Source organism: Cydia amplana, chromosome 9, assembly GCF_948474715.1.
Source record: "Cydia amplana chromosome 9, ilCydAmpl1.1, whole genome shotgun sequence".
In the NCBI taxonomy this organism is placed as follows: domain Eukaryota; kingdom Metazoa; phylum Arthropoda; class Insecta; order Lepidoptera; family Tortricidae; genus Cydia; species Cydia amplana.
In genome coordinates, this window is record NC_086077.1 from 7418618 (window position 1) to 7445473 (window position 26856).

At 38.0% G+C, this 26856-nt stretch overlaps 1 protein-coding gene across 2 annotated transcripts; it reads right to left on the bottom strand.

The window, feature by feature from the left end:
* Positions 1–100: 100 nt before the first annotated feature.
* LOC134651026 (pH-sensitive chloride channel 2-like) lies at positions 101–26207 on the bottom strand. Of its 2 annotated transcripts, none has more exons than XM_063506003.1 (8): positions 25994–26207; positions 6258–6456; positions 5344–5656; positions 4933–5088; positions 4443–4598; positions 3714–3879; positions 3049–3247; positions 101–334 (listed from the first exon to the last, which is right to left on the bottom strand). In XM_063506003.1, the coding sequence occupies exons 1-8, from the start codon at positions 26071–26073 to the stop codon at positions 110–112; spliced, it is 1494 nt and encodes a 497-aa protein (XP_063362073.1). In that variant the 5' UTR covers positions 26074–26207; the 3' UTR covers positions 101–109. The 2 variants fall into 2 exon arrangements, with proteins under 2 accessions (XP_063362073.1, XP_063362072.1); XM_063506002.1 differs by having other exon boundaries at positions 4927–5088.
* Positions 26208–26856: the final 649 nt, after the last annotated feature.

The window sequence follows — 26856 nt, forward strand, 5'->3', positions numbered from 1 at the left end:
ACCCGTTTCTTATCTATTAAAAAACTGTGTCACCATCGTGTGACTCTCACATTAAATCTGTAAAGGCGAAAATCGCTTGTGCCAATAACAGGGCCCAAAATTACCAAATTCAAAGGCAATACACGAACGTCCAATAAAGAATATTGAACGCCAAGAAGAGCAAGGGGAAGAGGACCCTAGATCGCTTGTCGATCCACGTGGCGATCTGCTGCGGGGTCATGGTGGTCCAGGTGTGCTTGGGCTCGTCGGACCCGTCGCTCGGCGGCGCGCCGCCCGTCAGCTCGTCGTAGCTCTGCGTCGTGATCGTCGGCAAGTTCAGGGCGGAGGGGAAACTCTGGAAACGAGGGAAATGTTGAGTTAGATGTGCACACAGTTGGTACACCTAACCACAGTACAGGGTATTTGACTACTAATCAGATCAGTTTCTTTTTTCGAACTATCAAAACGATTTTGCTAGTATGAAATTTATATGAAACACTAGCATGTGACGTCACAATCAAATTACCTACACTTTATAGTTTTGTACGGGTTTTAAAATAGAAATTGTGTCTGAAAATAATTGCTGTCTACATTTCTCTATTAATCTTTTGGTTCTTTATTTCTTGCATGGTGTAATATATTTTTTTAACATAGGTATTTTATCGGGTCGATGTCGATGCGGTTATTTTTTAAGAGCACATTAACATTCTACGCTTTCTCTAAAAACCCTTTAACATAATCTGCCACCCAAAGGTTGTCTGGGAGAGATCGCGTTTTAGCGATAAGACTCCCTGTTGTCTGCCTCTATTCTATATTTATAGTCAATTGTGTTTCTCTGCAACCGTTTCTGTTTTGAAGAGTCCAATAAAGAGTAGGTATTCTATTTATCTATCTATATATTATCCAATAAGACATCGCCCATCAGCATCGTAGTTGATCATGGGAAAGATGTGCCGATACCTACACAAGTAGGCATATATCCTTTCCACTTTGTCTCATTTGACCATCCGATATCCAAATCAATAAAATCAGAAGCTCGTAAAATTCTTATTAATGCTGATGGGATTCGGGGTGTCGGGCCGGATATCGATAAAATGTTAGCTTAATCGTCTGTGGACAATTATCGGTACTTTGTATACTCCTTTAGACGCATATAACCACAAACGCGAAATACCAATCCCAGGTTTTTTGGTATTTTGCGGACTTCTAAAAAATATTACGCAAAACGCCAACTACGCATAATACCACAAACGCGAAATACCAACCTGACGTGTTGTGGTGTTTGGCGATTTTATTTATTACGCAATATACCAAACACTTACAATACCACAAACGCGAAATACCAACTGGAACTTGTAAAATATAATATTTACAATCGAAGTATAATACCTTTCATCAACAACAGCCATTCGTTATCTAAAGAGGTTTCATTTTATAAGGACCTACTTGTCTATAGTTTTAATACATAAGATTTCGAACCTATGGTTTCCAAAACGGCCGACTTATTTTGAAACTGTAGTCTACAGACGGCAAGGCGGACATGCATCTAGTTGGTATTTCGCGTATCGTGTTAGTTGGCATTTCGCGTACTGTGATAGGTGGTATTCCGCATACATGGTATTTAGCGTGATTTGTGTTTTGCGTAATTTCATGTTGGCGTTATGCGTAGTTGGTGTTTTGCGTAGTTGGTGTTTCGCTTAAGTGGTTTTTTGCGTAGAGTTGGTGATTCGCGTTTGTGGTTTTATGCGTCTAAAGGTGTATACTTACTGATTAGGTCTAAACGGCTTAAGCTATGCAGAGAAACATAAAGTTGCATATGTCCATTAACCCCCCCCCCCCCCCCCCCTGACCTTACGACTCTTACGAGTATGTTATTAAATTGTAGCTATTAGAACTTTCCTGTTCGGTTTTACCTATTGTAAAAAACGCCAAAAGGTGGAAACCTTGAACCACTACAACATTTACAATCAAGTACTTAGCCAAACTAATTAACGAAACTAAATCCATTTCTTTAAAAACTATTGCGTTTTTTATCTATCGTACTCGTTTTGTATGTATGGAATTGAAAAAGATGCAAATGTCTCAAGGACGAATTTCTTTGTGCATGCGACCAAATCTGCCATCGTATAAAGTATAGGGTACTTATGTTCTTACTTTAAGAGCGATTACTGGGTCAAACTAAATCTACAAATCTGAATGAAATGTACTTCACCTTGCTTAATCTTAACTCCAGTGACGCGTGAAAATGAACAAAAAATATGATTAGACTCAATTGATTCCGTACAATCAGTCAGCATTTATATATTTTAACTGATTATTTTCAAACAAATTTACCAAATTACTATTTCATCCCTAAGGTAAAATGGAGCCAGTGCACCCAAAGGAGTAGCTGCATCAACTCTAGATACAGTCGCCATAAGATATATCGGAGCGGCCAAGGTGCTCACAAATATCTGAGCACGTTTCTATTGTCAAGACGTTAGAGTGCTTGTTCAGATATTGTGTTGTGTACATGATGGCCGCTGTACGTATATCGATACGAGTATCTCGCCTCTATTATCAAAACGTTAGAGTGCTTGTTCAGATAGACGTTGTTGTTGTGAACATGATGGCCGCTCCGATATATCTGATGGCGACTGTACAATCGCAGGTAAATAAAAGGTTAGAGGTATTTCCACCGTGACCGCCCTTTTCCTTTGCTTACTGGGAAAACTGCGGTCACTGCGGAAAGACTAACATGAACAGTGACGTAGTTATTATATAGCTCGCAGGGTCGGCGCTGGTTTCCCCTGCTGCAGCGACAAATAAGAGCGTGACTTGATAATATGCTAATTGACTACAGGTAACATACACGCACACAGGTACAGGTACAGGTACGTACCTACAGGTATAGTGTCATTCTATGGAACTTGCTTACTATGTAAACAAAAGTCACTAGTAAATTGACATTCAGAGACAATTTTAATATGGCGGTTTGTTTACATAGTTAGCAATTAAGTCCCATAGAATGACACTTTTATAGGTCGATATCTGATGTAGATACATCTTATAATAGGTGTAGGTACTTACATGTACTGTGAGGTAGTTATTGAATCCAGGGCCGGCGGGGTCGGCGCTGGTCTCCCGCTGCAGCGACGACAAGGAGCGCGACTTGGTGAGCTGCGGCGAGCACTGCAGCTCCTTCTGGAGCTCCTTGCGAGCTAGGCGGGGCGTTAGCGTGCTCTTCAGAATGTATTTACTATTCACTTTCTTCAGGTTTACTACTTTCCTGTTAGACGAATATGATATTAAATAAAGGTAGGTAAGATTTACATAATTTACAAGCCTGACTAGATTCGTTTTGGCCCTGAGATACCTACTGTCGATACAAACGGCTAGTCAAATAAAATCCCGTAGAAAACATTACGTATATAATGTAAAAACTGTAAAAAGATGAAAGTCTCGCAACGCAGATCTTCTACTACAAAAAAGTTTTGAGATGTAATATTAAACCAAGTCGTTTATTTTAGGTAGCTCCGGAGGGTGTCCATATAGAAGTCGATACCTACCGACTTGCCTATTTTAAAACTATATCAATAACTATTAGATATCTTTATTTTTGTTGTAATTTTAAAAAGTTGAAAAACTAACAAAAAGCTGGTAAAAGCTTCATGTGCACAAGAGTGTTAACCTTCCAAAACAATAAGAAAATTGAAAATTTATTTAAAATTGTGTGGATTTTTAAGGCAACTTACTTTCTTCGCCAAATAGTGTTAACAAATGCAAACTCCACTAGGGCGGAGAATATGAAACCGATGCAGCCCAGGAACCAAATTTCACTGGCCTTGATGTAGGACACCTTTGGCAGCGTTTTGGCCTGCGAGGAGGCCAACGTGATGAACGACAGCATCGTGCTGGTGCCTGGAAATTATATAACAAAACCATTTTAACACATTCAGTGCCGAAAACCCGACTATCGGGTATTTTACGATTACGTTCCCAGGCCGGACGACCCGATAGTCGAGAGCGTGCTACTACAGCTTTATATGACGAAATTTTTGTGGCCTGGCGCGGATGTCTTGTTTGGCTGGGTGGCAATGAATGTGTTAAAGTTAAATGTACCTGAAGAGTTTATAAGAGAGACAAAAGAAAGACAAGATGAGTAATTAATTGTGTGTCTAGTGTAAGTGTAAATATGATTGGATAATAGGGTTTCCTTCGATCGGTGTGCGTCTGGATTAAAAGTACCTAGTCCGAGTTGTAAAAAGTTTCAGAGATGGTTGAGAGAAGTCAGATTTGTCCCCTGTCCAGGGGGATTGAGAAGCCGGGGGTTTAATGTAGTACACATAAGCTCATTCGCTGAAGGGACATGTTATTAACAGCAATGCTTTCATTGCAGCCTTAATTAGGTTTTCAATCACACTATTTATTTTATAATAATTCGAAAAGTTGTGCACCTATTTTTGAATTTTATGATACTTTACCTAATGTTATCCTAGGAGCCGAGGCGTCAGCCTGCAACCAGAAGGTGACCCATGACATAGCGACGATCATCATGGAGGGAATGAAATAGTCCATCAGGTAATAGCCCACTTCTCGACCCAGTTTAAACGTGAACTTCAGGGCACTGTAGTTTCCAGCTAAAATTGAAAAGACTGTTAGGAACAAGTTAAAGTATCAGGAGTAGGTATATTTATCATAAATAAGTTTATAAAATGCATATATATGTTAGTCTGTAAGGTATTTGTAATATGGGCCTTGTTGGCCGATTTAAAATTTTAAATAAAATAAATAAAAAGCTGAAGGTGTCGTTCATAACCTGTACGATTGATGATTATTCTGCCTACATTACACACTCCTGGGAAGGTACTCAAAACCCAACTACTCGTCATGGCATGTGTAGGCAGGTATCATCTAGGCGTAACAACACCCTGTAAAGACGCCACAAACGTAAATAAAGGACATTACATCTACCTCCCCCCAGCCGCATATTTACAATATCGCCTCGGACGACCGATTCATTGGTCCAGTAGTCAATGAGCGAGTACTCCGTGAGATGCAGTTCAGACGAGAGGTGCACGGGGTTGTCTCTTTCCCACATGATGCGCAAACTTGAGGCGTTGTATTTCCCTGAAAATATAATGGCAAGCATAATGCAAGTCACTACGTCCCTGCTACGTACTACGTAGGTACTTATACAGGTATACACCTACATAAAAAAATCAATCAAAAGTGGTCATTAAATACAAGTAAGATGTTACCTACGACTATACTGTATAGGGCCATACAAAAATGTTAAGTTTTATAATTAATTATTTATCTTTCCCGTAATTGAAGGACATCAACATGGACAAAGCATGAACTGTATAGGTACTCGATACTCACAGCTTTCGAGATTCATCGAACAAGTTTGGTCGTCAAACGGGAACTTCTGCAGGTTCATCCAGCAATAGAGTACGGCTTGCATGCGTCTGCTGAACAGCACCTCCCCATCAGGTGCTATGGAGATCAGCACATCCTTGCTGTCCGTCCCCATGAGGCTGGATGACTGCTCGTTGGACATGTACAGGTGGGGGACCCATATACGCTGCCGCAGGTCGTTTTCGCCGATGATTCTAGTGCGCTCAGGGGAGTAAAGAGCGTAGGCAAGCCGAGCATCGGTCCATCTTAGTTGCAGGAGGAAATGCAACTTGAAGTTCTGAAAAAAGATGTTTCGCTATTATATGTATACTAGCGATCCGCCCGTCTTCGCACGGGTTAACAAATTATACATAAACCTTCATTTTGAATCACTCTATTCATTTAAAAAAAACCGCATCAAAATCCGTTGCGTTAGTTTTAAAGATCTAAGCATACATAGGGACACTATGTATATTTTTTTATTCGGTAGACTAAAATGACATTTCATAGTATGAAATGACACATGATCTTCATACTATGAAATGTCATTTCAGTCTACCGAATAAAAAAATAGACTTTAGTGATAGTGATTAATAGGTAGGTATATGCATAGCTGGGCATTAACTCGATTATCAGTTAATCGTTAATTAACGTATATAGTATTTATTAACATTTCCATTAACGGATTCACTTTTAAGTTAACTTCAAAAAGTCTTAACGGACTCATTAACTTCCGTTAAATTTCCCTAAGTCCGTTAATAGGCGGTCGTAGCGGCACTCGTGCTCTTGCCGCAACTGGCATCACTAAAACTGCGAGTAACTTGTAGGTAGGCAGGAAATAATGGAAGGAACGGTTGTAAGGCTAAGTGTACGCTTAGCCTGACTCTGGCGCTACATACCAAATCATGCGCCTCCGCGGGCTGGATGAAGTAGACGTAGGCGCTGGCGTGCACGTACACCACGTCGGTAGGCGTCTGGTAAGTGGGCAGCAGCAGGCGGTCGTAGCGGCACTCGTGCGCTAGCCGTGACAGGAACTCTGACTGCGTGTAACTGTCGCCGTTCTCCAGCGATGGGCATTCCACCGGCGCCGGCGCCGGGCTGCTATAAGAAATATCAAGTTTTTAGTAAATAGTTTGGGTTGCCACCGAGTGAAACACAACATTTTTCACCACACCCAATACAAGGAAAATACTAACTGTAAAATATCAAACTAAGTCAAAGCAAATGGATTCAAAATGGAACTATTTATCATTCAAAATCATCATTTAAAAGTCAATTCTACCAGCAAACATAAAAAAAAAACAACTCAAACTGTGCATTTGATTCCTTTGCCTCACATGTGAATAAAATGCAACTTTGGTGTGGTGAAAAAAGATTTTCCATAATGTCAATATCCATGGAGGAAGATGGGGACTAGTTTGAATTTAGAAACGGTCGTTCACTTCTTAAGCAGCGTTTAATGTAACATGCATCATCTTTACCGCTTAGAATTGTGACTATGACTAAGGAAGACCCAGACCGCAGATAAGTACGGTGAAGCACTGTCTGAGAGACACAAAAAGGTAGGTACTTAGGTCTAAGTTTCCAGTTACCCAGTCGTAAGTCATTAATAAAATAAGCACTAAAAGCAAGTCATACATTATTAATTGTCTTGGGGGGTTAAATTTTCCACTGGACAATTATGACGAGTCATTGTAGGACCTACGAACAGCTGGAAGATTTCGTAATATTACTTAATTCTGTACTGAGATTGGCTGAAATAGCCTACATAATACCTTCGTGCGTTTCCGTGAACATACGATGATCCCTAAAGGATTCTATTCTATTTCTATTCTATACATAGATTTACCGCTCATGAGGTACCTAATAAAATAATATTTTCTACATGTGTAGAAATGAAATTAAGAAAATTCAAATTTAGGTAAACTCTCCCTGCAACTGTAATAACTGCATAATATACCTATGTAAAAGCTGGCCAAGTGCGAGTCGGACTCGCCCCTCAAGGGTTCTGTAATCAGGTAATAACACATTTTTGTTATTTTTCCTTAATAACGTACCTAAATGTCTCATCAGTGCATAAACTTTCCCAATAGTTGCCATCTTGAATATTATTTCCAAACAAAGAACTCGACAAACTAATATGCACTGGAATGAGGCAGTCAAACACTAAGACGTTTACCTTATACCGTTTACAGGTTAAAATAACATTGTGTTTGAATTAAGTAGTTGGTAGAGCGATTCGGATTTACACAGAAATCCCTGCGTGCATTATCATACTTGGTGTTACTCATATTTATTTATCTAAGTACGAGTATGCTTTATCACGAATGTACACGGTTGCAGAGATTTGACTAACAAATAGATACTTAGCATTTATAATATTACAGTAAGGTTTGCATGAACACGTTTTTCGCGCCTTAAACTTTAGTGTGATCATTTTAGTGTATCGCAATATTGCATTTTAAAGGATTAATATTCCCATACTCTTTCCATGTACCTAAGCTTAATTTACAGGTGTACCGAAAACTATCTAGACTATTAGATATGGATATACAGGTTATGGGGCCATAATTTTTCTTAACAATTTATTACCTATCACTAAGTTAAACAATTATTTAATTGCCATAAAGTTCTCAAATCGTGAGTGTTCCAGTGGGAGTTTGTCCCAATAGTTGCCAACTTCAAACATAATCCAAAGCTGTAGAGGTGACAACGGCCTGTCAACTATTGGAACTACGCTGTAAAACGCTAGGACATTTACCTTGAGAGGATAGGAGATTTTGACATTATAATAGGTAGTTTTACTAATGTAGTTCTATAAGTGTCTTGTTCTATGGATCTACGGAATCCGAAAATAAATAATTTAAATTTTTCATATTTGTTATGGGATTATTGGGAAATATTCTTACACTCTTTATTAAATATTAACCATAGCTATGCCCCTTAGTTACACTATCTCGATTTTTTTAAATTTTATAAGAGTTGGGAGCGAGGAACAATTTCCATAAAAAAATCGAAAAAAAAAACAACGAGCGGGCATGGTTCATATTGCGTTAAAATCTTTCAAGAGTGAGGAAGACCGTTTGTATGGAGAAGCGGTCGTCGAATCCCCTTTCATCTTAAAGTGAGGCCCCTTGAGCGAATATTGCAAATAGGTAGGTAGGTATCGGTGCTTCGCTATTGTGGTTAATAGGTATATGGATTCGTGGTACCCAAGGTCGCGGTGGGAGCCGCTGACGACAAAAATGCTAATATTTACTGTGGCTGATAATATTATGAACCAATTCGCTAAGATTTGTTTTAAGATTAAGCCTAAGCGGCCCGCTACGTACACATTAGAGAGGTGAAGTGTGCTGTACTTACACCATTGTACAAACTTACCTTCCCTGCTCTTACAAGCTCATATTTAATTTGTATTGCAATCAAGTAGGTCGCATGCTGGACACTTTACCAAGTGTAGTGGTTGAATTAAGTATAGCCACAGAATAAATAATAGTACTAAGTACAGAAGACTCACTCTCTAACAAAACGCGTCTGTTACGATCAGCACAGACTATATGGCCGCTAGGTGGCGACAGCGCCACGCGCGGCTTTCCCCAAAATTGGGGCCGAACGGATGTACTTTTAGCTACCTGTTGCAAAGCGACGAGATCGCGGATTATAGCCTGGTATAGCGAAGATAATATAAAGGATGTCCTTGTACAACACATAATTCTTTCAAATATCCCGTTCAAGCTCCAGAGTCCAGATGAATATAACAAATTCTTAAGGCGACCCAAATACTTACCTACTGAAAAAAACCGGCCAAGTGCGAGTCGGACTCGCGCACGGAGGGTTCCGCACCATCATCAAAAAATAGAGAAAACAAGCAAAAAAACGGTCACCCATCCAAGTACTGACTCCGCCCGACGTTGCTTAACTTCGGTCAAAAATCGCGTTTGTTGTATGGGAGCCCCACTTAAATCTTTATTTTATTCTGTTTTTAGTATTTGTTGTTATAGCGGCAACAGAAATACGTCATCTGTGAAAATTTCAACTGTCTAGCTATCACGGTTCGTGAGATACAGCCTGGTGACAGACGGACGGACGGACGGACGAACAGCGGAGTCTTAGTAATAGGGTCCCGTTTTTACCCTTTGGGTACGGAACCCTAAAAAGTAATATTATTTTTCTTCATTTGGTCAGAAAATTAAATTATTACCGATTAAAGTATCACATGACGTGTATTATAGCAAAAGCCATTTCAAATAAATACTATAATTAAGTTTATCGATAAGAGACGAGATTCAAAGAAAATAATAGTTGTGGTACCTACACGGTAGGTACAGGGCCGGATTAAGCATGTCGGGGCCCCTAGGCAGTGCAATGCTCGGGCCCCCTTACATTACAGTAAATTCTACATACATAATGTTCAGTTGTACAAGGATGTAAGTTTGCGATTTTAATTTCAACCTTCAGGTGTCAGTTGAGGCATCCGAACATGACGAGCGATGTCGTTTTCGCTCTTGCGTGGACATAAAGCTTTTTTCTATCAGTTTTTGCCAATTCCTTTTTGCGTCAAGTGTGGGGTGAGCCCTTTTTTTCTCAATCGGTAAATTAAATAATTAAATATTTTGCCAGGCTGAACAGCGATTGTCCGACCATAAGACCATACGCCGAGCCACATGATTAAAATTAACCTAATAATATAGACTTTCCATTTTTACATGACACTTCATTCACCAGTCAAACTAGCATGTAGGTTTTTGTGAAAGCGTGTTAAAAAGGCCGGTCCGGGCCTGAAAATCCGAAGTTCCCCAGTGAAGCGTGGCTTCATGCGAGGTCAAAGCCGTGTTTCAGGATAAGCTCAGCTAGAGCACAGACGCCAACCAATATCCATTGTATTAGAAAGCGAGGCCACAGGCCGAGCTTGGCGCAGCGAGGCCAAAGACTAAACTGAAGAAGAGGAAATTTGGAAGACAAACCAAAAATTGAGGTAAAAAGTGAGGCTGAAGGTCGAGCTCAGCAATCTCCACATTACTGACTTTCCATTGGTGAGGTTTTAGGCCCTCGAGAACCTGAAATTCGAGCTCGATCGACATTACAGACTTTAAAAGCTATAAAATAACATAATTTAGTTTCATAATCATGTAATATTTCTGTGTCTGAGAAACTGATATTGGACATTAGGTATGAGTAGGTATATACCTACCATATTTTTTTTAATGAATTTTGGCTATTTGGAACAAATATTTTTTTTACGAGCTCGGGGCCGCCGGGGCCTCCTACCCGAGGCGGGGCCCATAGGCAGTTGCCTACTCTGCCTTAGGGTTAATCCGGCCCTGGGTAGGTATACTTATTGCGTCATTATAATAACTCTGTCTTATTTAATGTCAACGAGTTGTATTATTTAATGAAGAAAACTGACGCATAGTTAATTTTATCTGCATCATGAATGATCACAAACCACTAATTACATATGTCTAATGAATCACTACATAGTATAAAACAAAGTCGCTTCCCGCTGGCTGTCTGTCTGTATGTATGCTTAGATCTTTAAAACTACGCAACGGATTTCGATGCGGTTTTTTTTAATAGATGAGTGATTCAAGAGGAATGTTTGTGTATAATTTGTTAACCCGTGCGAAGCCGGGGCGGGTCGCTAGTTTTATATTAAGCAATAATATTTGGCTACTTTCATAATCAATTAAAATACCATAGATCACAGATCCTCAATTTAAATTAAACCGATGTATTAAATTCGGATTAATAAACCTTTCTTAGCAATTCTCGTCACTTAACGAACGCAAAGCAAAGAAAAGATAAGGCTCGTGCTGAAAGTTTTAAGTTCAGTTTAAAGAACACCATTGTTTGCGGTCGCGTCGGCAAATACCACCACAAAGAGGTTTTATCATATCTGGGTAGACGATTAAACTCATACATAATATATTAGAAACAGTGTTTGGATTGGGATTGCTAAACCAGGGTTTATGCGAGGTTATCTAGCTTGTTTAGCTCCAGCTACTTACAGTGGAGGTAGATGGGGACAAAGGCCATTAGGTATCTAGGTAAAGTAACGCGAGTGTCACGGAGAAACAACCAAATTAACGGGAAACATCTTATTATTTGTTAAAAGTAATTCAGTAGGTTATAACTGTCCGTAACCATATAGACACGACTGATAAGAGTTTTAGGGTTTAAGCTGGTCAGAAACAAAAATAAAAACTTATGTAGCCGCGGTAATGCAGGGGGCTACTGTAAATGACAAATGGTTTCAAATCAACAAGTACGTAAAAAAAGTACCACGTTATTACAGATAATTGCCAAAATGTACAATGTTTACATGTTTGTGTAAACAATTCCGAAAACATAATGTGACACGATGTCACGTGCTTTTGTTGGTCAGGTAGGTAGGTAAGTTTCAGTAACTATTAATTACCTTCTCGCTAAGACCTCCAATCCAATACATAATTACTGATATAATGGGGAGCATTCCGGAAAACAATTTATATTTTTATTAAATTATTACCAATGCTAAATTAAAAACCTTGGAATATGTTTGGTAAGTGGGGAATGGACTTTAGTTATGGGTATTCACGTGATATACCTAAGTAGCTTTCTCTTCATGCACTTCCCTTGAAATTTATGTGAAAAATTTCAACCTCGCGCTTATTAGACAGCCATATAATTAAAAAATTATAAATATATATAAATATTCGAAAATGGAGCAGAAATACTTTGGTAAAAGTTCCGACTGAAAAGGAGCGGTGGACAGTGACAGGTGACAGTTCATACTCGTATATAATATGTGGTGTTGCTACGTATACATAATTAAAAATATATTCTGATTCTATCATGGTTTGTACACTTTGAATAACACGTACAGTCAAGTGTAAAAATATGGGTACACACATCATACTTAACCCTTAAATGCATGATTTTTTCTTTTTGCCCGAAATTAATATATGTATCACATAATTCATTCACACCGTGACAGTTCATATATATGTGGTGTTGCTACGTATACATAATTAAAAATATATTCTGATTCTATCATGGTTTGTACACTTTGAATAACACGTACAGTCAAGTGTAAAAATATGGGTGCACACATCTTACTTAAAAATATGTCCCATGGCCATAGCTCTTATGTCAGCGAATTAAGAACTATGGGACATAATTTTTGAGTAAGTTTTGCACTTGACTGTACAAGTTTGAAGCTGAATGCATGTTCTCTACGACGCTCCGGATTAACATAGGTAAACGACAGAAAATTCGGTGTGCCCTTCCTTCAATAAATCAACCACGGATAAGAGCGTGGTGCCTATATAACTACCTCCATCATCATTGTTTGGCAGAGATAGCTAGATTATCTTACTTACCGCTCCTACAAACCATGGTTATCATAAATATTGGTACTGTCGGCACGATTAATCACCTGCGCAGCCTCCGTGTCAGCACCTTGACACTATTCAATATCGTAGAGTGTGTCGTAGAGCCACACATTGAACGTGTTTAGTCCTGAAGATTTTGCATATCGATTCTGAGATCGGTTTATGAATGCAAAGACAAAGCCTGTCACGCCAAAACTGTCCTACAAAATCTTGTATAAGTAGGCACATTTTCTCCTGAGTTGTGCGCCCCGAGTATCTATTCTAGTATAGTACGGCTCTTCTGAGGTGAACTTTTCGCTTCGAACCTTAATCTTTCAAACAAAGGCCATTGTCTCTATTATCGCAAAACCGCTTGCTCCCGACTTAGCACGTGCCAGTACAACATTCATATTGAAAAACAACCGGTATCGTCATAGTATTAAGGTTCAAATTTAATGTCACTGATATTCTAGATATTACGTTTTGGTAGTGTAGGACGATAAACCGCCCGAAGCTATACGGCGCTCATATTATTTTGATACTTAGTGTGGTGTTAAAAATGAAACGTGGTTATTTATTATATTGTTTTATTTAAATTATTAGCTTGCGGTGGTAAATGTAATAATTTACAAAGGTGCAGCTGCAAGCATTGCTATTTTTTCTTATCTTTAAAATAACGATACTGTGAAATTAGCACCTCTGATGTGATGCCGACGCATAGTGACAATAAAAACACTGATAAGGCAAACGTGGAGCTTTGAAGCGTACAGCTTTTCTAACAAAACGTCACGTGTCAACGGTCAGAAGAAAGGTCGGTTATAATATAAGAAAGAAATTGATTATATCTGATTTTTAATGACACGATTTTATCTAGTAGTACGTATAACTGTTTATATACCTACACGAAAAAATGTTGATTATACCTAAAATTTACATTGTTACCTTAGATTTTGTTATATAACAAATATACAACGCTTTATCATAAATAACCGGGTTTCATTTTTAACACCACACTAAGTATCAAAATAATATGAGTGCCGTATCGCTTCGGGGCGGTCTATCGTCCTACACTACCAAAACGTAATATCTAGAATATCAGTGACATTAAATTTGAACCTTAATACTATGACGATACCGGTTGTTTTTCAATATGAATGTTGTACTGGCACGTGCTAAGTCGGGAGCAAGCGGTTTTGCGATAATAGAGACAATGGCCTTTGTTTGAAAGATTAAGGTTCGAAGCGAAAAGTTCACCTCAGAAGAGCCATACTATAAGTAGGTATTAACTTTTTGTCATACCTATTCGATATTCATAATTGGTCGTGTACAGTTAGAGTTAAATTTAGCCAGGAATATCACAACTTAAATCAAGTTTACTTATCGCTAATAAGCGATAATATAGATGATCCACAACACAACCAACACCGCAACGACAGTCACGCACGACTAGGTACACGCAGACAAACTCATTAACAGTCGCGAGTCGCTATTATAAATAAGTTTCAGGACATGTCTATTAAGTAATTATCGGTAACTAAACAGAGTTCTAATTCAGTATCCACGATAATCGTGAGATTCTTACAAGAACTCTGATACGATACACATAGGTAATTAAGTACCTATGCGACTGAAATAAATAGGTATAGGTGCGGTACCTAAATCCGTCGACTCCTCGTAGATCCCATCAAATCTTCACCAAATTGACCACGGCCAAGCCAAGGCACAGGCACAACACATTAGGCAAAGTAAGGCAGATCAAGGCAGACAAACAAAAATATTTTAGTAAATTGCATCTCGTACTACGAGTACTACGACCCTCAATACACAATACTAAAATCGCTTAAAAAAAGCTGAATATCGGTCTTGCAATACGTCAACTGCACCTAACATTAAAACAAAACAAAAGTTACATAAATACCGGTGTGCAGCGACAATTTCGCATATTTTATTTATTTACCTCCTCTGCAAGGTCTTGAGGATGTATGGTGAGGAAATCGGTTTGGAAATGAAGTGTTACTCGTAAGTTAGTTAAACATTCATGTAAATCATATGTATCCAGCCAGGGAAACGACTGTATAATAATTGAGCGTTGACGAACATAAATGGACTTTATTAAAAAAACATAAAGTGCGAGATAGATTGAGATTTGATATAGGTACTTAAAGGTCGATAAAACGGTGGTTCTTTCTCCTCATTGATAGAGTGCATCGTATGAGCTAGCCAGTATAATGAGGCCCGTGACGTAGTTAACAACATGTATTTAACCATTTTATTCACCATATAACAAGGTTACATTCGGATTGCGACTGCCGCAGGTATCTTGGGCGATGACGAGGCAGCTTTGTTATTGCCTATTGGAATGAGAGAGGTTTCATTTCAACTAAAGCATTATCTCTGGGGGTTGTGATAAATTGTTAGATGTTTAGATGTAGAACGCTTTAGTCTCAGATTAGGGTCACCACGTTAAAGTAGGTAGGTAATAGGGATACCTATATCCTTCCTATATTTGGAGCAGCCCTACTGGGGTGGCGTAGAGTTTACCTTACAAAAGCTGCAGCTATAATACTTAGCACTTCTATTTAATTAGGTGGTCAATTTGCGCTTATAGTTGCCATAAGAATATGTAGTGTCGTAACGTATTCTCATACTCCACAACCACTTTCATGCTGGAGTTGCTAGAACCCATAGGGTACGTCGTACGCTCAACACAAGACCAGCTAAAGGTTAGGTGCCAGTGAAAACGGTTAATTCTTAAATGGCCAGTTACTGCTAACATTTACCTACTATTTTTTAGGGTTCCGTAGCCAAATGGCAAAAAACGGAACCCTTATAGATTCGTCATGTCTGTCTGTCTGTCTGTCTGTCCGTCCGTATGTCACAGCCACTTTTCTCCGAAACTATAAGAACTATACTGTTGAAACTTGGTAAGTAGATGTATTCTGTGAACCGCATTAAGATTTTCACACAAAAATAGAAAAAAAAACAATAAATTTTTGGGGTTCCCCATACTTAGAACTGAAATTTTTTTTTTTCATCAAACCCATACGTGTGGGGTATCTATGGATAGGTCTTCAAAAATGATATTGAGGTTTCTAATATCATTTTTTTCTAAACTGAATAGTTTGCGCGAGAGACACTTTCAAAGTGGTAAAATGTGTCCCCCCCCCCTGTAACTTCTAAAATAAGAGAATGATAAAACTAAAAAAAATATATGATGTACATTACCATGCAAACTTCCACCGAAAATTGGTTTGAACGAGATCTAGTAAGTAGTTTTTTTTTAATACGTCATAAATCGCCTAAATACGGAACCCTTCATGGGCGAGTCCGACTCGCACTTGGCCGCTTTTTTTACTTATAAATCTGGGCAAAAATGAATACTTTTAAATCATACCTATGCGTCATTTAAAAGTAAAAACTAACGGATCCTGAGGACAAGTTATACTGAAAGACGTATAATAAGCTCGTAGTTAAGACATAAAACGTTTTGTGAATTGCACAGCTCGGCATAGTGCGCGCATCTATCTGCATCAGAATGGCCGCCACGACCGCCTGTCAATATTGCCACAATATTGTCTTCCGATCGACAAGCCTAATGATGCAGTTACTTCATAGTCATCACAACAATATCTAATAACCGTCAGCCACTATCATTGAAATTACATAGTTAAGTTTAGTGTTGAATATTCATACTTACTAATACCTAGTTATTTTTCCGTCCTCGTGGTAATATTTGCGAATTTTTGTTTCTAAGATTTAGCTTTTAATGGGCTTTTAAAATGACTTTGCTAAACATGCAATGCATAAACATTTCTATTTTTTTTTGGTTGAGTTAGATTGCAAAGCAAACTGTATGTATAGGTAATTAGGTACATAAGGTGTATACAGGGTGGTCCAAACCTCGACGTCCAAAAATTTTTTTTTTATTCCTCAGATCGTGGGCTATCAGAATATACCCCATGTATGTTACCCGAATTTTCGTAGTTTTCGAGCTATGAATTTTTAAACTTTTAAATTTGTTAAGAAATTCCGGGATGAACCAATTTATTTATTAAAAAAAAAACTATTTAAAGGATTATGTTACAAAAAGAAAAATTCAAAAAAGTTAAAATTTAAAAGTTCAAACATTCATAACTCGAAAACTACGAAAAATCGGCTAACATATATGGGGGTATATTCTGATAGCCCACGATGTAAGGAATCTAAAAAAAAATTTTTGGACGTCGAGGTTTGGACCACCCTGTATACCGAACCGGATACCGGATGACTTCAAATAGATAGTATGTAGATACATAGATTATTTAAAACAACTGTGTTTAGGTATACTAAAAGTGATAATTTCCTCTAAAACGCAATGGGGTCATGTTCTAAAAGGTGACTATGTAGCTAGGTAGGTACCTATTTTAAATTTTTTGCGTCTAATTAACTGAGCAAGATTAATGTGATTACCAAAGTGGCATTTGAACAAATTACTCGCTCATTGCGCAATTAAGTACTTACTCTGCCGATTTTATGGGAAACTTTCGAAACAAACATGTGCTCTGCAGCAATTGCAGCTGTTAGTTGACTTCATTAACAACTGATTTTATTGTCAATCTCAATGTCAATTACCTAACTAATCTATTCATTTCATAAACTTGTAGGTAATTGATTCGAGCGCTTTAAACCGGAGGCATTTTTGTAAGAACTTAAGATAGCGACACGAGATTATAAAATTAGTTAAGTAGGTAGTAAATGTAGCAAATTCTACTAAACACAGAACGTTCTGTCGCTATTTGATTTTTTGTATATATTTTTTAATATACTTACCTACTTTATTATTAAGGACATAAAGAGCAATTTTATAGAACCTTACAGGTAGATGGTGGTTAGGGAAGTAATGAATAGATTTCGTGGCATTAATTGCGATGCTGCAGCCTTCGGCGCGGTCGGTGTGATGTCATGTGACTTTGGCGCATGCGCCCGAGGGCTCGCGTCGCGGGTGTTGCAAGTGATATTAGCACGAGTCGCGCGTAGAACCATCATGCACCGTTTATACTCGAATTTAGCCCTCATCTCTTTTGATTCATACTATGTATTTCATGAATTTACTTCCAACAATATAATAAGGAGAATGTCCAAAAACAGATTTTGTTTTCATGTAATTTCAGTGGCCGCGTCAGTAGGTATGAAGAGTCGAATAGGCTCTCTGTCAGTTCAATCACTTGTGTTGGTACCATCAAATATAAAATGAATCCTGCGAGCATGTTCAGCGTCATCAATCACATTAGGTAGTTACATAAAATGTACAAATGGCGGACTTAATACCAAATAAGACTCCGTACCAGTCAACCAAAGGGCAACTTAACGTAAATATATGGTGCTAAGAAATAAGTGTAAAATATCCGTTTAGAACTTTAGAACATTAATTAGGTACATTGATATTTGAAAGAACGACACTATAGCGTTTGGCATTAGCGAGTCACATGCACCTTACGTGACCGTGCTCCGACCTACCACCTGTGTGATTTGGTTAAGGCTAGGTGGTATAATAGCCCATAATTACTGCTATTATAAAACGTATCGGCATTGCGTTAACGGGTAAGCTTACTTGGTAGGGGAGTTACAACAAAGTGTGCCTACACTGCCTAGGTTATATACGCATAAAAACAGAGAAAACGGGTAAATTTGTACGGACATTTCAATATAAAGTGTCCCATATTTATTACTCTTGTATGTACTAGATAATTACATAAGGCATTAACCATTTATATATTCTATATATTATTATTTTGTGCTTGCTAATAAGCAGGCGATGGTAAAATTATTGTTAGGCACGTAATAAACTAATATAATGGCGCTGTAGAGCTATAAGAGCAGCGTCAGGTATTTTCAATTTGTACCTAAATACTAAAAGCTAGTACGATGGTCAAACCGGATTGGCCGAAGGAACTTGAAGCGGTAAAAGACCGCTGCCAAATCTAGTTTGAGCTCACTTGAACCATCCCTAAAACTTTTAAACCATATATAAAGGAAGGAGCAGTCGGCAACAAGAACGTGTATTTTGTTAAAAATACTTGTTATAAGTGTATTGGGGAAGGCAACTGTCAAATTATTTGTCTGTAATATATAGGTATAGGTACGAGTACATGGACATAACATAATTGTAGAATTCCCTAAATAATAAATGAAACATTGTCGAGAGCGCCGGCTACAAGCTACAATAAGGTTTTACGGGACTCCCCCATTATGACCTACATACATTTTGTTGATTCAAGTAACTCACCGCTTCTATTATTTTTCTCAAATTATCCTCTAGTTGACCAAAGGCCTAAATAGGACCTTCCATTCCATAACATTGTATTTTAAATCTTTTTCAGACAATTCAAAATTGTATTTGTATTGGTATGTAGGAAGTACTTAAACAGAGTCAATAATATAGGTGTTGTAGTAGTCAGTGAGCTGTCTTCTTATCGCCGCTTTAGTTAGTTCCGATAAGGAAATACAGGGAAGTTCCTAGCACTAATCACCCCGTTAGGTAGATCACAAAACTCATGCACAGTACAGTATAACTTGACCACGCGATCCGTAACAACCGTGTGTAACCAGAGATCAAGTTTAAACTCACAGACTGAGTAGGTAACTGAATTCAGAGTTTGGAACACCCCAAGCATTTATCTTGAAGCATTGAAGAGCATGTCCGGAACTTGCGGCGGTCGCTAATATGCGGTCACGGCGAATTAGCAGACCGTGTCGTACCACACAAGCGGGGGGTTTTATCAGGACGGGTAATTGCTGAAAACTCGGATCATGACTTTACTTACGTAAAAATTACGTAAGCTGCGGCTAGACCACATGAAAGGCTCACTTGGGCTTTTTACTACTTGGTGAATCAAAATTACCCAAGCTAAGTCCCGATTCCCGTTTGCTACAAATAGCATAAACTTTTTTTTTTAATTATTGGACTAAATAGGTATAATGCAGGCCTGAAATACATTGGGGCACCACATTTAACAATGTAAAGAGTCAAAAACGACTCAGCCCTAATACCTATAAGTATATATGTGTTAGGCACAGTCCCAAGGTTTCGTATTGTAGCAACTTTTAGAAAATGATTGTTATATGTGACATTTTCAACCAAAACGTACCACATTGTCAGTTGTCAATAAAGTTGATTTCAAATTGAAGCTATAAGGAAATACTTAGTGCATTATTGACAACCGATAATAAGTGCCATTTTGGTTGAAAATGGCACATATTTATGATCTACAGACAACATCTAACTAACTTATCAGAATTCACATACTACATATAATCTCTAGCTTGATTAAATCCACTAGAAGCCGATGAAGCACAACGAAGAGCGGTTTATATTTATGTGTTAGTTTAAGGAAACCATGTCCAGCAGCCGACGTCACCGTATTGATAGGTAAGGTATAATCATTATGATATGAAAGTTCACGGCGATAACGACCACATTTTTGACATCGCCCATAGACACCACGACGCTTAAAACGTAATTAAGAGATTAGCTGACCTGACAAAAGATAATCTGTTGAGTCGGGTACGACTAGTACGAGTGTACGAATTAATCCTAGGATAAGATGCCTCAAATTGTACGTATGCATTACGTACTAGTGCTTGTGTTATATTTATCTTCGTGAGAGAGATGAAATGTTTTTTATATACATATTATAAAATAGCAAAATCTACGCAAATTCAGCAATGGTACCTTGAAACAAAAAAGTGGAGGTTTTTAATAAACGGACGTAAATTAATTAAAGTTAATAAGCTAGGGAAGTTAAGAGGTTTTTACGTGGACACACACGACATAAAACCCAAGATGTAAAAACGAACTATCTCGTAGAGTATTTAGGTATTGGTTTGGTATGATAGGTACTCATTTTGTTTTAGCGAAATACAAATTATATCTTACGGCGGTTGTTGCGAGTGGCTACTACAGAATAACGCGTTCAGTATGTACTTACCGATCAAACGAAGACCAGTGATAGAGGACCCTAACAGCTGCCGGTGCCAATTTGAATTGACCCACATGTTCAGCGAAATGGTTTCGGAGAAATCATCATCAAAGTTTGGCTCATACATTGATAACCATCAGAACAGAGTTTAGTCAAAGTCAGATCTGGTTAATATTTAATACAGGTAGATTTTAGTCTTCTGAACATTATTTTTTATAAAGGCATATTCGACTTACACTCGTACTTTATGTAATAATCATGCTGCAAAAGTTAGCACGTTTCAGTAAGAACATTTATCGATGATTTCTCTGAAACTATTAAATATTCGCTGAATATACATGAGGGTCAAATCACTCAAATCGGTAGCTCTAAAGGTCCTCTGTCATTGGCTTTCGTTTGTTTCAAACTGAAAGCGACACCGTGTATAATTAAGACGATGATATTGTAAACAGTGGATAATAAAGTGACGTTATGTTATCAATGATAATGAAATTGACGGTATCATACCTACATTGTACTTTATTACAAAATCTGGTGGTTTGATGGCCAAAATAACGTAGGTAAAACAAAACAAAACAAAATTGGTTTATTAAATATTTTGATTTGTGTTATTGGCTGTTGACTATTTGTCCCCATTGGCCTCGGACTGTCGTTTCCCATGACGCTTAATAGAATTTGGTTGAAAGGTAGCTTTAGTCAGAGCATCTGGTAAGCGGAGGTTCTCTTCTTATGCACTTCACATTGCAAGCCACGACCAATTTTTCTATCTAAAAGTCAATTTCATGAAATAAACCAACCGATGTCGACAGAAGGTAGACATATTGGAGGTTACATAAACTTGTGTTTTGACTATCAAACTCCAGTACCTACCTAACCCCCAAGTTCATCTAATAGGACAAACGTGTATTAAATGCCTAGCTGTAAAAGTATCGGCACATGCATGCTTCTTGGCCTTTAAGGTTAGCGTAATTTCAAAGGATTAAGACCCTTCCAGCGTCAAACTTGTCTGCACTCTTGTCTCTGTCTGGCAAATATTATCTACTTACATTAAAACTACGTATACTAGGGATGTACCGACTAGTCGGGAAAGCCGACTATCCGGCATCCGGCCACATTTGTAGTCGGCGATTAGTCGGCGACTAGTCGGCAAAAAAGGCCGATTAGTCGGTCTATTATTAATTACAGAAACCAGGACATAAATGAAATAAAAAGGCAATATTAATCAAATGTTACATGACCGTTCTATTCAAATACGTATTTAGGGTACAAAATGTGCTTGTGTTCATATTAAATTCATGTAAGTATAGGTAATTATGTAGGTGTATCGTCGCAGTAACAGGGAACATCTTTTAGTTGATATTGAAAGCGCGACGACGCAAGGAGCAAAAAAATTGTTTTAGTAATGCATCCGAACTTGATTAAAGCTACTACAGTTGCCATACGAATGTAATCTTTATCGTGAAGTAACGATCATGAACTTGGCCGACTAACCGACTAGTCGGCCGACTAATCGGCCACCCGAGCGCCAGCTAGTCGGCTAGTCGGCCAAAACCATAGTCGGTACATCACTAACGTATACCTATAATAATTCTCCAGTTGATTACGACCATTTCTCGTGACCATTCGACCACGCTCATGCTCATGCAATAGCAAGTACAATAGGATAGTACGGATAGTAAGTAGAATAAGATCGGTAGTGCGCGCGTCACGAATGGCTACTTTTCTTTAGTGCAGCGCAAAAAGCGCGACGCCCGCTCCGAAGGTTGTTGCTCACTTGATACAATTATTGACAGGCTGATTTATTCGAAACAAATGCGTTTAATGTAATAACGATGTACTTAATTAATTATAAATTATAATCAACAAAACCCGCCTTACTTTTATTAGCGACTAACTACACAAAATGCGCGAATGTACTACAATAAATAATTACCTACTTATATCATATCAATACAATTTGACAACTTTTGTGGTTTTCCTGAGCATCCCATTGCCATAACTACTAATATAAATTTGGACAAAGTTTTTAATATGTAAATAAATAGGTAAATTATGGGACAATATTTCACAAAACGTTAAAAAATATCGAAACAGAAATTATATGTAGGTAGGTATATCATATTGTTAGTTTAAGTCTCTACAACTAGGTATGCATATTTGAGGAGCTAAAGACGAAAATAGCAAAAGAGCTAATTCTAAGTAGGTATAGGTATTTCCATTATTCTCTGCTATCATTGCATAAATCACATAACATAAAATTACGCATTTTATTAAGATTTAAAGTATTTTCTTGTTTTCTAAAAAAAGGTTCAAATATTGAAGTTGGGATCAAAAGGGCTAGGTTATTTCTTCCATATACATTACATACGAGTACCTACACAGTGTTCCTTGGCCGATATTGCTATTGCACTTTTTAGGGTTCCGTACCCAAAGGGTAAAAACGGGACCCTATTACTCCGCTGTCCGTCCGTCCGTCTGTCACCAGGCTGTAACTCACGAACCGTGATAGCTAGACAGTTGAAATTTTCACAGATGATGTATTTCTGTTGCCGCTATAACAACAAATACTAAAAACAGAATAAAAAAAAGATTTAAGTGGGGCTCCCATACAACAAACGTGATTTTTGACCGAAGTTAAGCAACGTCGGGCGGGGTCAGTACTTGGATGGGTGACCATTTTTTTGCTTGTTTTGCTCTATTTTTTGTTGATGGTGCGGAACCCTCCGTGTGCGAGTCCGACTCGCACTTGGCCGGTTTTTATCTTCTGACTCAGTTAGTTTTATTTCAGAATAAAGATTTATCCTTTACAAAAAAGTTTATTCTGTACCTAATGTACAAATTTATGTTTTTCTCTATTTTCCGAAAAAAGTTCATAGAAAAAATAAGCCCTTTTGAAAAGACGCATCTCATACCCATATCAATGGTAAGTTTCTTGAGCATTGGATTATTTCATTAAATGAGATTATGGTAAGTTGAGAAGATTGCAACGTTTTGAGCAAATGCGTGCGAATCGAAGCTCTGTTTATAATATTTTTGCGTCCGCTTCTTATTTAATTTTAACGTAATTTATAATATCTTTATAATTAGTAGAGATTGTAATTTTATTATATTTTAACGTATTGCGTTAAAAGATGCAATTACTTAAAAGGAATCGCAAGGAGACCCAAGATTAAATGGTCAGACACCGCCCGACGGTCAAGTGTAAGCCTAGGTCACACGCATGCGCATAAAATGTTTCTTCTCCTACAAATACTTACTGTGTAACTTACATATTTGTCTATGTTTCAAATGGGTTTCTGTGAAAACTTTTTTTTGAGCAATATCATCAACCACTCATCTACTCTATGTACAGGATTCTAATTAGGCCAAGGTGAGTTCGCGGTCTTATTACCTACAGAATTATGTCCAGCCAGTGACTAACGGGATAGGAGACGATGCTAGGACATTGCACCAGTATGGCATTGTAACAAATTTGCATAAAATGACGGCATGTTACAAGATCACAAGTTCATAAGTTTCTTTTTTTTCAGCTAAATAACTGCGGACGGGTTGCCAATCAGCCTTGTTTGTAATGAATAAGTCAGTGAATAAGCTCAGTTAGCTGCAGAAGTGAGGCCTTATGAAACGCTGGATAGCGGAAAAACCGGAAAGCAGACCACGGGCATCGCATCATGAGGGCGCTAATATTAAATATGAACTTCTATGCAGAGTTGCCTACCGCACCAAAGTTACGTGCAGATCAGATCAGATACCGTCGAGTAGCTACTTCTACTACTGATTATACAATAAACCATTGATTTTATTGTCGCTACATGTAACAAAGTTTATTCTTGGTACCGCTCTGCATCACAAAGGCGAAATGTTATCTGCCGGCGCATGTAGTCTCCTGAGACAGTGATTAATTTTGATAAATAAGGATATTAGTCACGCTCGTAAATGTATTGAAGTTACGTTATTCTAATTGAAATAGATAGGTTTCTTCAACGCGCATTTACCTCGTGTGGGCTCACGGAGTAAGATACGGTATATTTCCTGGTAGGTACGATATAGAGGAAAAATGTAGCGCGAATATCACGTAAATTTGAAAATGAAAAGACTTCGTCCAAAAATATCAAAACCCATCTGTTTGGGAAAACCACGATGCTACATTTGTACCAATTATTTTTCTGGTCTGGATCTGGGATTATTCAAGTTCAAGTAGCGTAGCCCATTGCCGGGTTCTCAAGCTTAAGGTGCAGGACAACGAAAGTTATAATTGATTTACTGATTACTTTCGGTTCCCCTGATTACGAAACTGTATCCCAGAATCAGACGTTAAAACTAGATGTCCACAACTGAAAATCTAATATTATCTGCCTAAGTTTATTACGAGCGACGAAACCAACTTTTGAAAGCCGAATCGATTTTTAGTTCCTACTTAATTTGACATTAACCGGTATAATTGATGATCGGAAGTGAGAAATATAAAGCTCTAATCAGCAATGGAGTTAGAACATCTCTTCACAAATCGTTTTGTACTCATCTGCACCTATGCTGGTTCCTAGCCTAGTATAATTTGGTCCACAGGTCGCAACCACTACCTACTTATCCAAGAAGACCGACTTATACTGGTTAGCCTACAGTACCCGACTTATACTGGTTAGGTCTGTCAAATGAGCACAGGTAAGGGCGCCTATACTGCCCATTGTTGTACCGTCAATGGTTGACCCCCGTATCAATTAAATTTCGTGTCATGTTCCGCGGACGTGTGTAGTTTCTTAGTTTTATTACCGATACAGATGTTATTTTTATCTGCAGAATTTCTAAATTTACTTTGTGTAATTTGTACGTGATTTTAGACCATGATGAGATAAAATACGAGTAAGCCTTACACTAGAATATTGCCATCATAATACGACAATATTTATTTGAATTTTCCGTTAATCACTTGAATTTGCGGTAAAAACTATGTATATGCATACATTTTAAATTAGTAGAACAAGTGTATATATTATGCATACATAAATACTTATTAATATAATTCAATCCATTTCTTCATGTAATTGCGAAAGATTGTATAACTAATTCCAATGTTTAAATGTTATTAAATTATCAAAATACAGAATTTTGATTTTAAACGGTATCAATTTAGGTATCATTTATTTAATTGCACGGGATGCATGTCCTATGATTATGTGACGCTTATGAGTTACAGAATGCTTTAAAATATTAAGAAATAATTACATTTGTTAAGTAGCATTGAAATAAATCAAATAGGTAATGCTGTACTTACTCTGAAAACACATACGAAAAGCAAAGTTCAAAATACACGAAAAAGGAACTTACTTAGCCAGTTTCTGGGCATCAGCATGTTTACAAATAGTAATTAACAATATTAAAACAGTTCTTGCATTCATGTTGGACATGAGAGTGGAACGCGTCGCGCCTGCGCGAGCCGACTGCTGCGCGAGATTGTCTTGCCACTACTGTTTGGTCTGTTTGAATCTTAATCGATCGAACCTCCGCCGGTAAAGGCTGCGTTGCGCTCGCGCGCCTTTTGCCGCATACGAGCTTTTAGCGCTCGCTTTGAATGATAATTTCTAAAGCGCGATGAGCATGTGATCACGTGCTTCTGATAACTTGTTAGTGTTCATTTTGGAACGAAATTGGCCGCTTCCTTTGCCCGCAACGCATTTATATTTGCACAAATAACTGCTCCTTCACTTTCTTTTGGGAAATTAAGGAAAGATGAAAACGAATATTTGGAAAATTACGCTCAAGTGCGTTGCCGGTATAACAAGTAGGTAGCAGAAGTAGATCGCCAGAAAAAAACGCTAAAGAATGATACGGACACTGCACAGCTCTACGTATCCGCCTGACTTCCACCATGATCATGGACCATGTTTTAGTTTTGAATCTGGAATCTTCTAATCGGTACTCAACAAGTCTTAAATGTTGAAGGTGTACAATATACCTTATATACCTATTGTACACAGGGCCCCACAAGGCTATATTGAAGAAAAGAACTGCTGTGCAGGCAGTTTATCCCAATTCATCGTGAATTCCGTTCATTCTATTCTATACGAGGTGGAACTTTATTCATATATTTACAGATTTCACAAATCTAAATAACAAATGAAAAGTAGGTACATGGTTTACGTACCCGCTTCCGCCGCGGGATGCGCCTAGGCATACTGTACGTGCGAGTC

What these genes read in the sequence shown, in the direction of transcription:
- LOC134651026 (XM_063506002.1), bottom strand. Translation starts at nt 26,073, where the DNA reads ATGTCCAACATGAATGCAAGAACTGTTTTAATATTGTTAATTACTATT. An exon ending in GGCTCCTAGGATAACATTAG is followed by an intron (nt 3,880 to 4,442) that starts GTAAAGTATCAT and finishes TATAATTTCCAG; the next exon opens with GCACCAGCACGATGCTGTCG. An exon ending in AACACTATTTGGCGAAGAAA is followed by an intron (nt 3,248 to 3,713) that starts GTAAGTTGCCTT and finishes TTCGTCTAACAG; the next exon opens with GAAAGTAGTAAACCTGAAGA.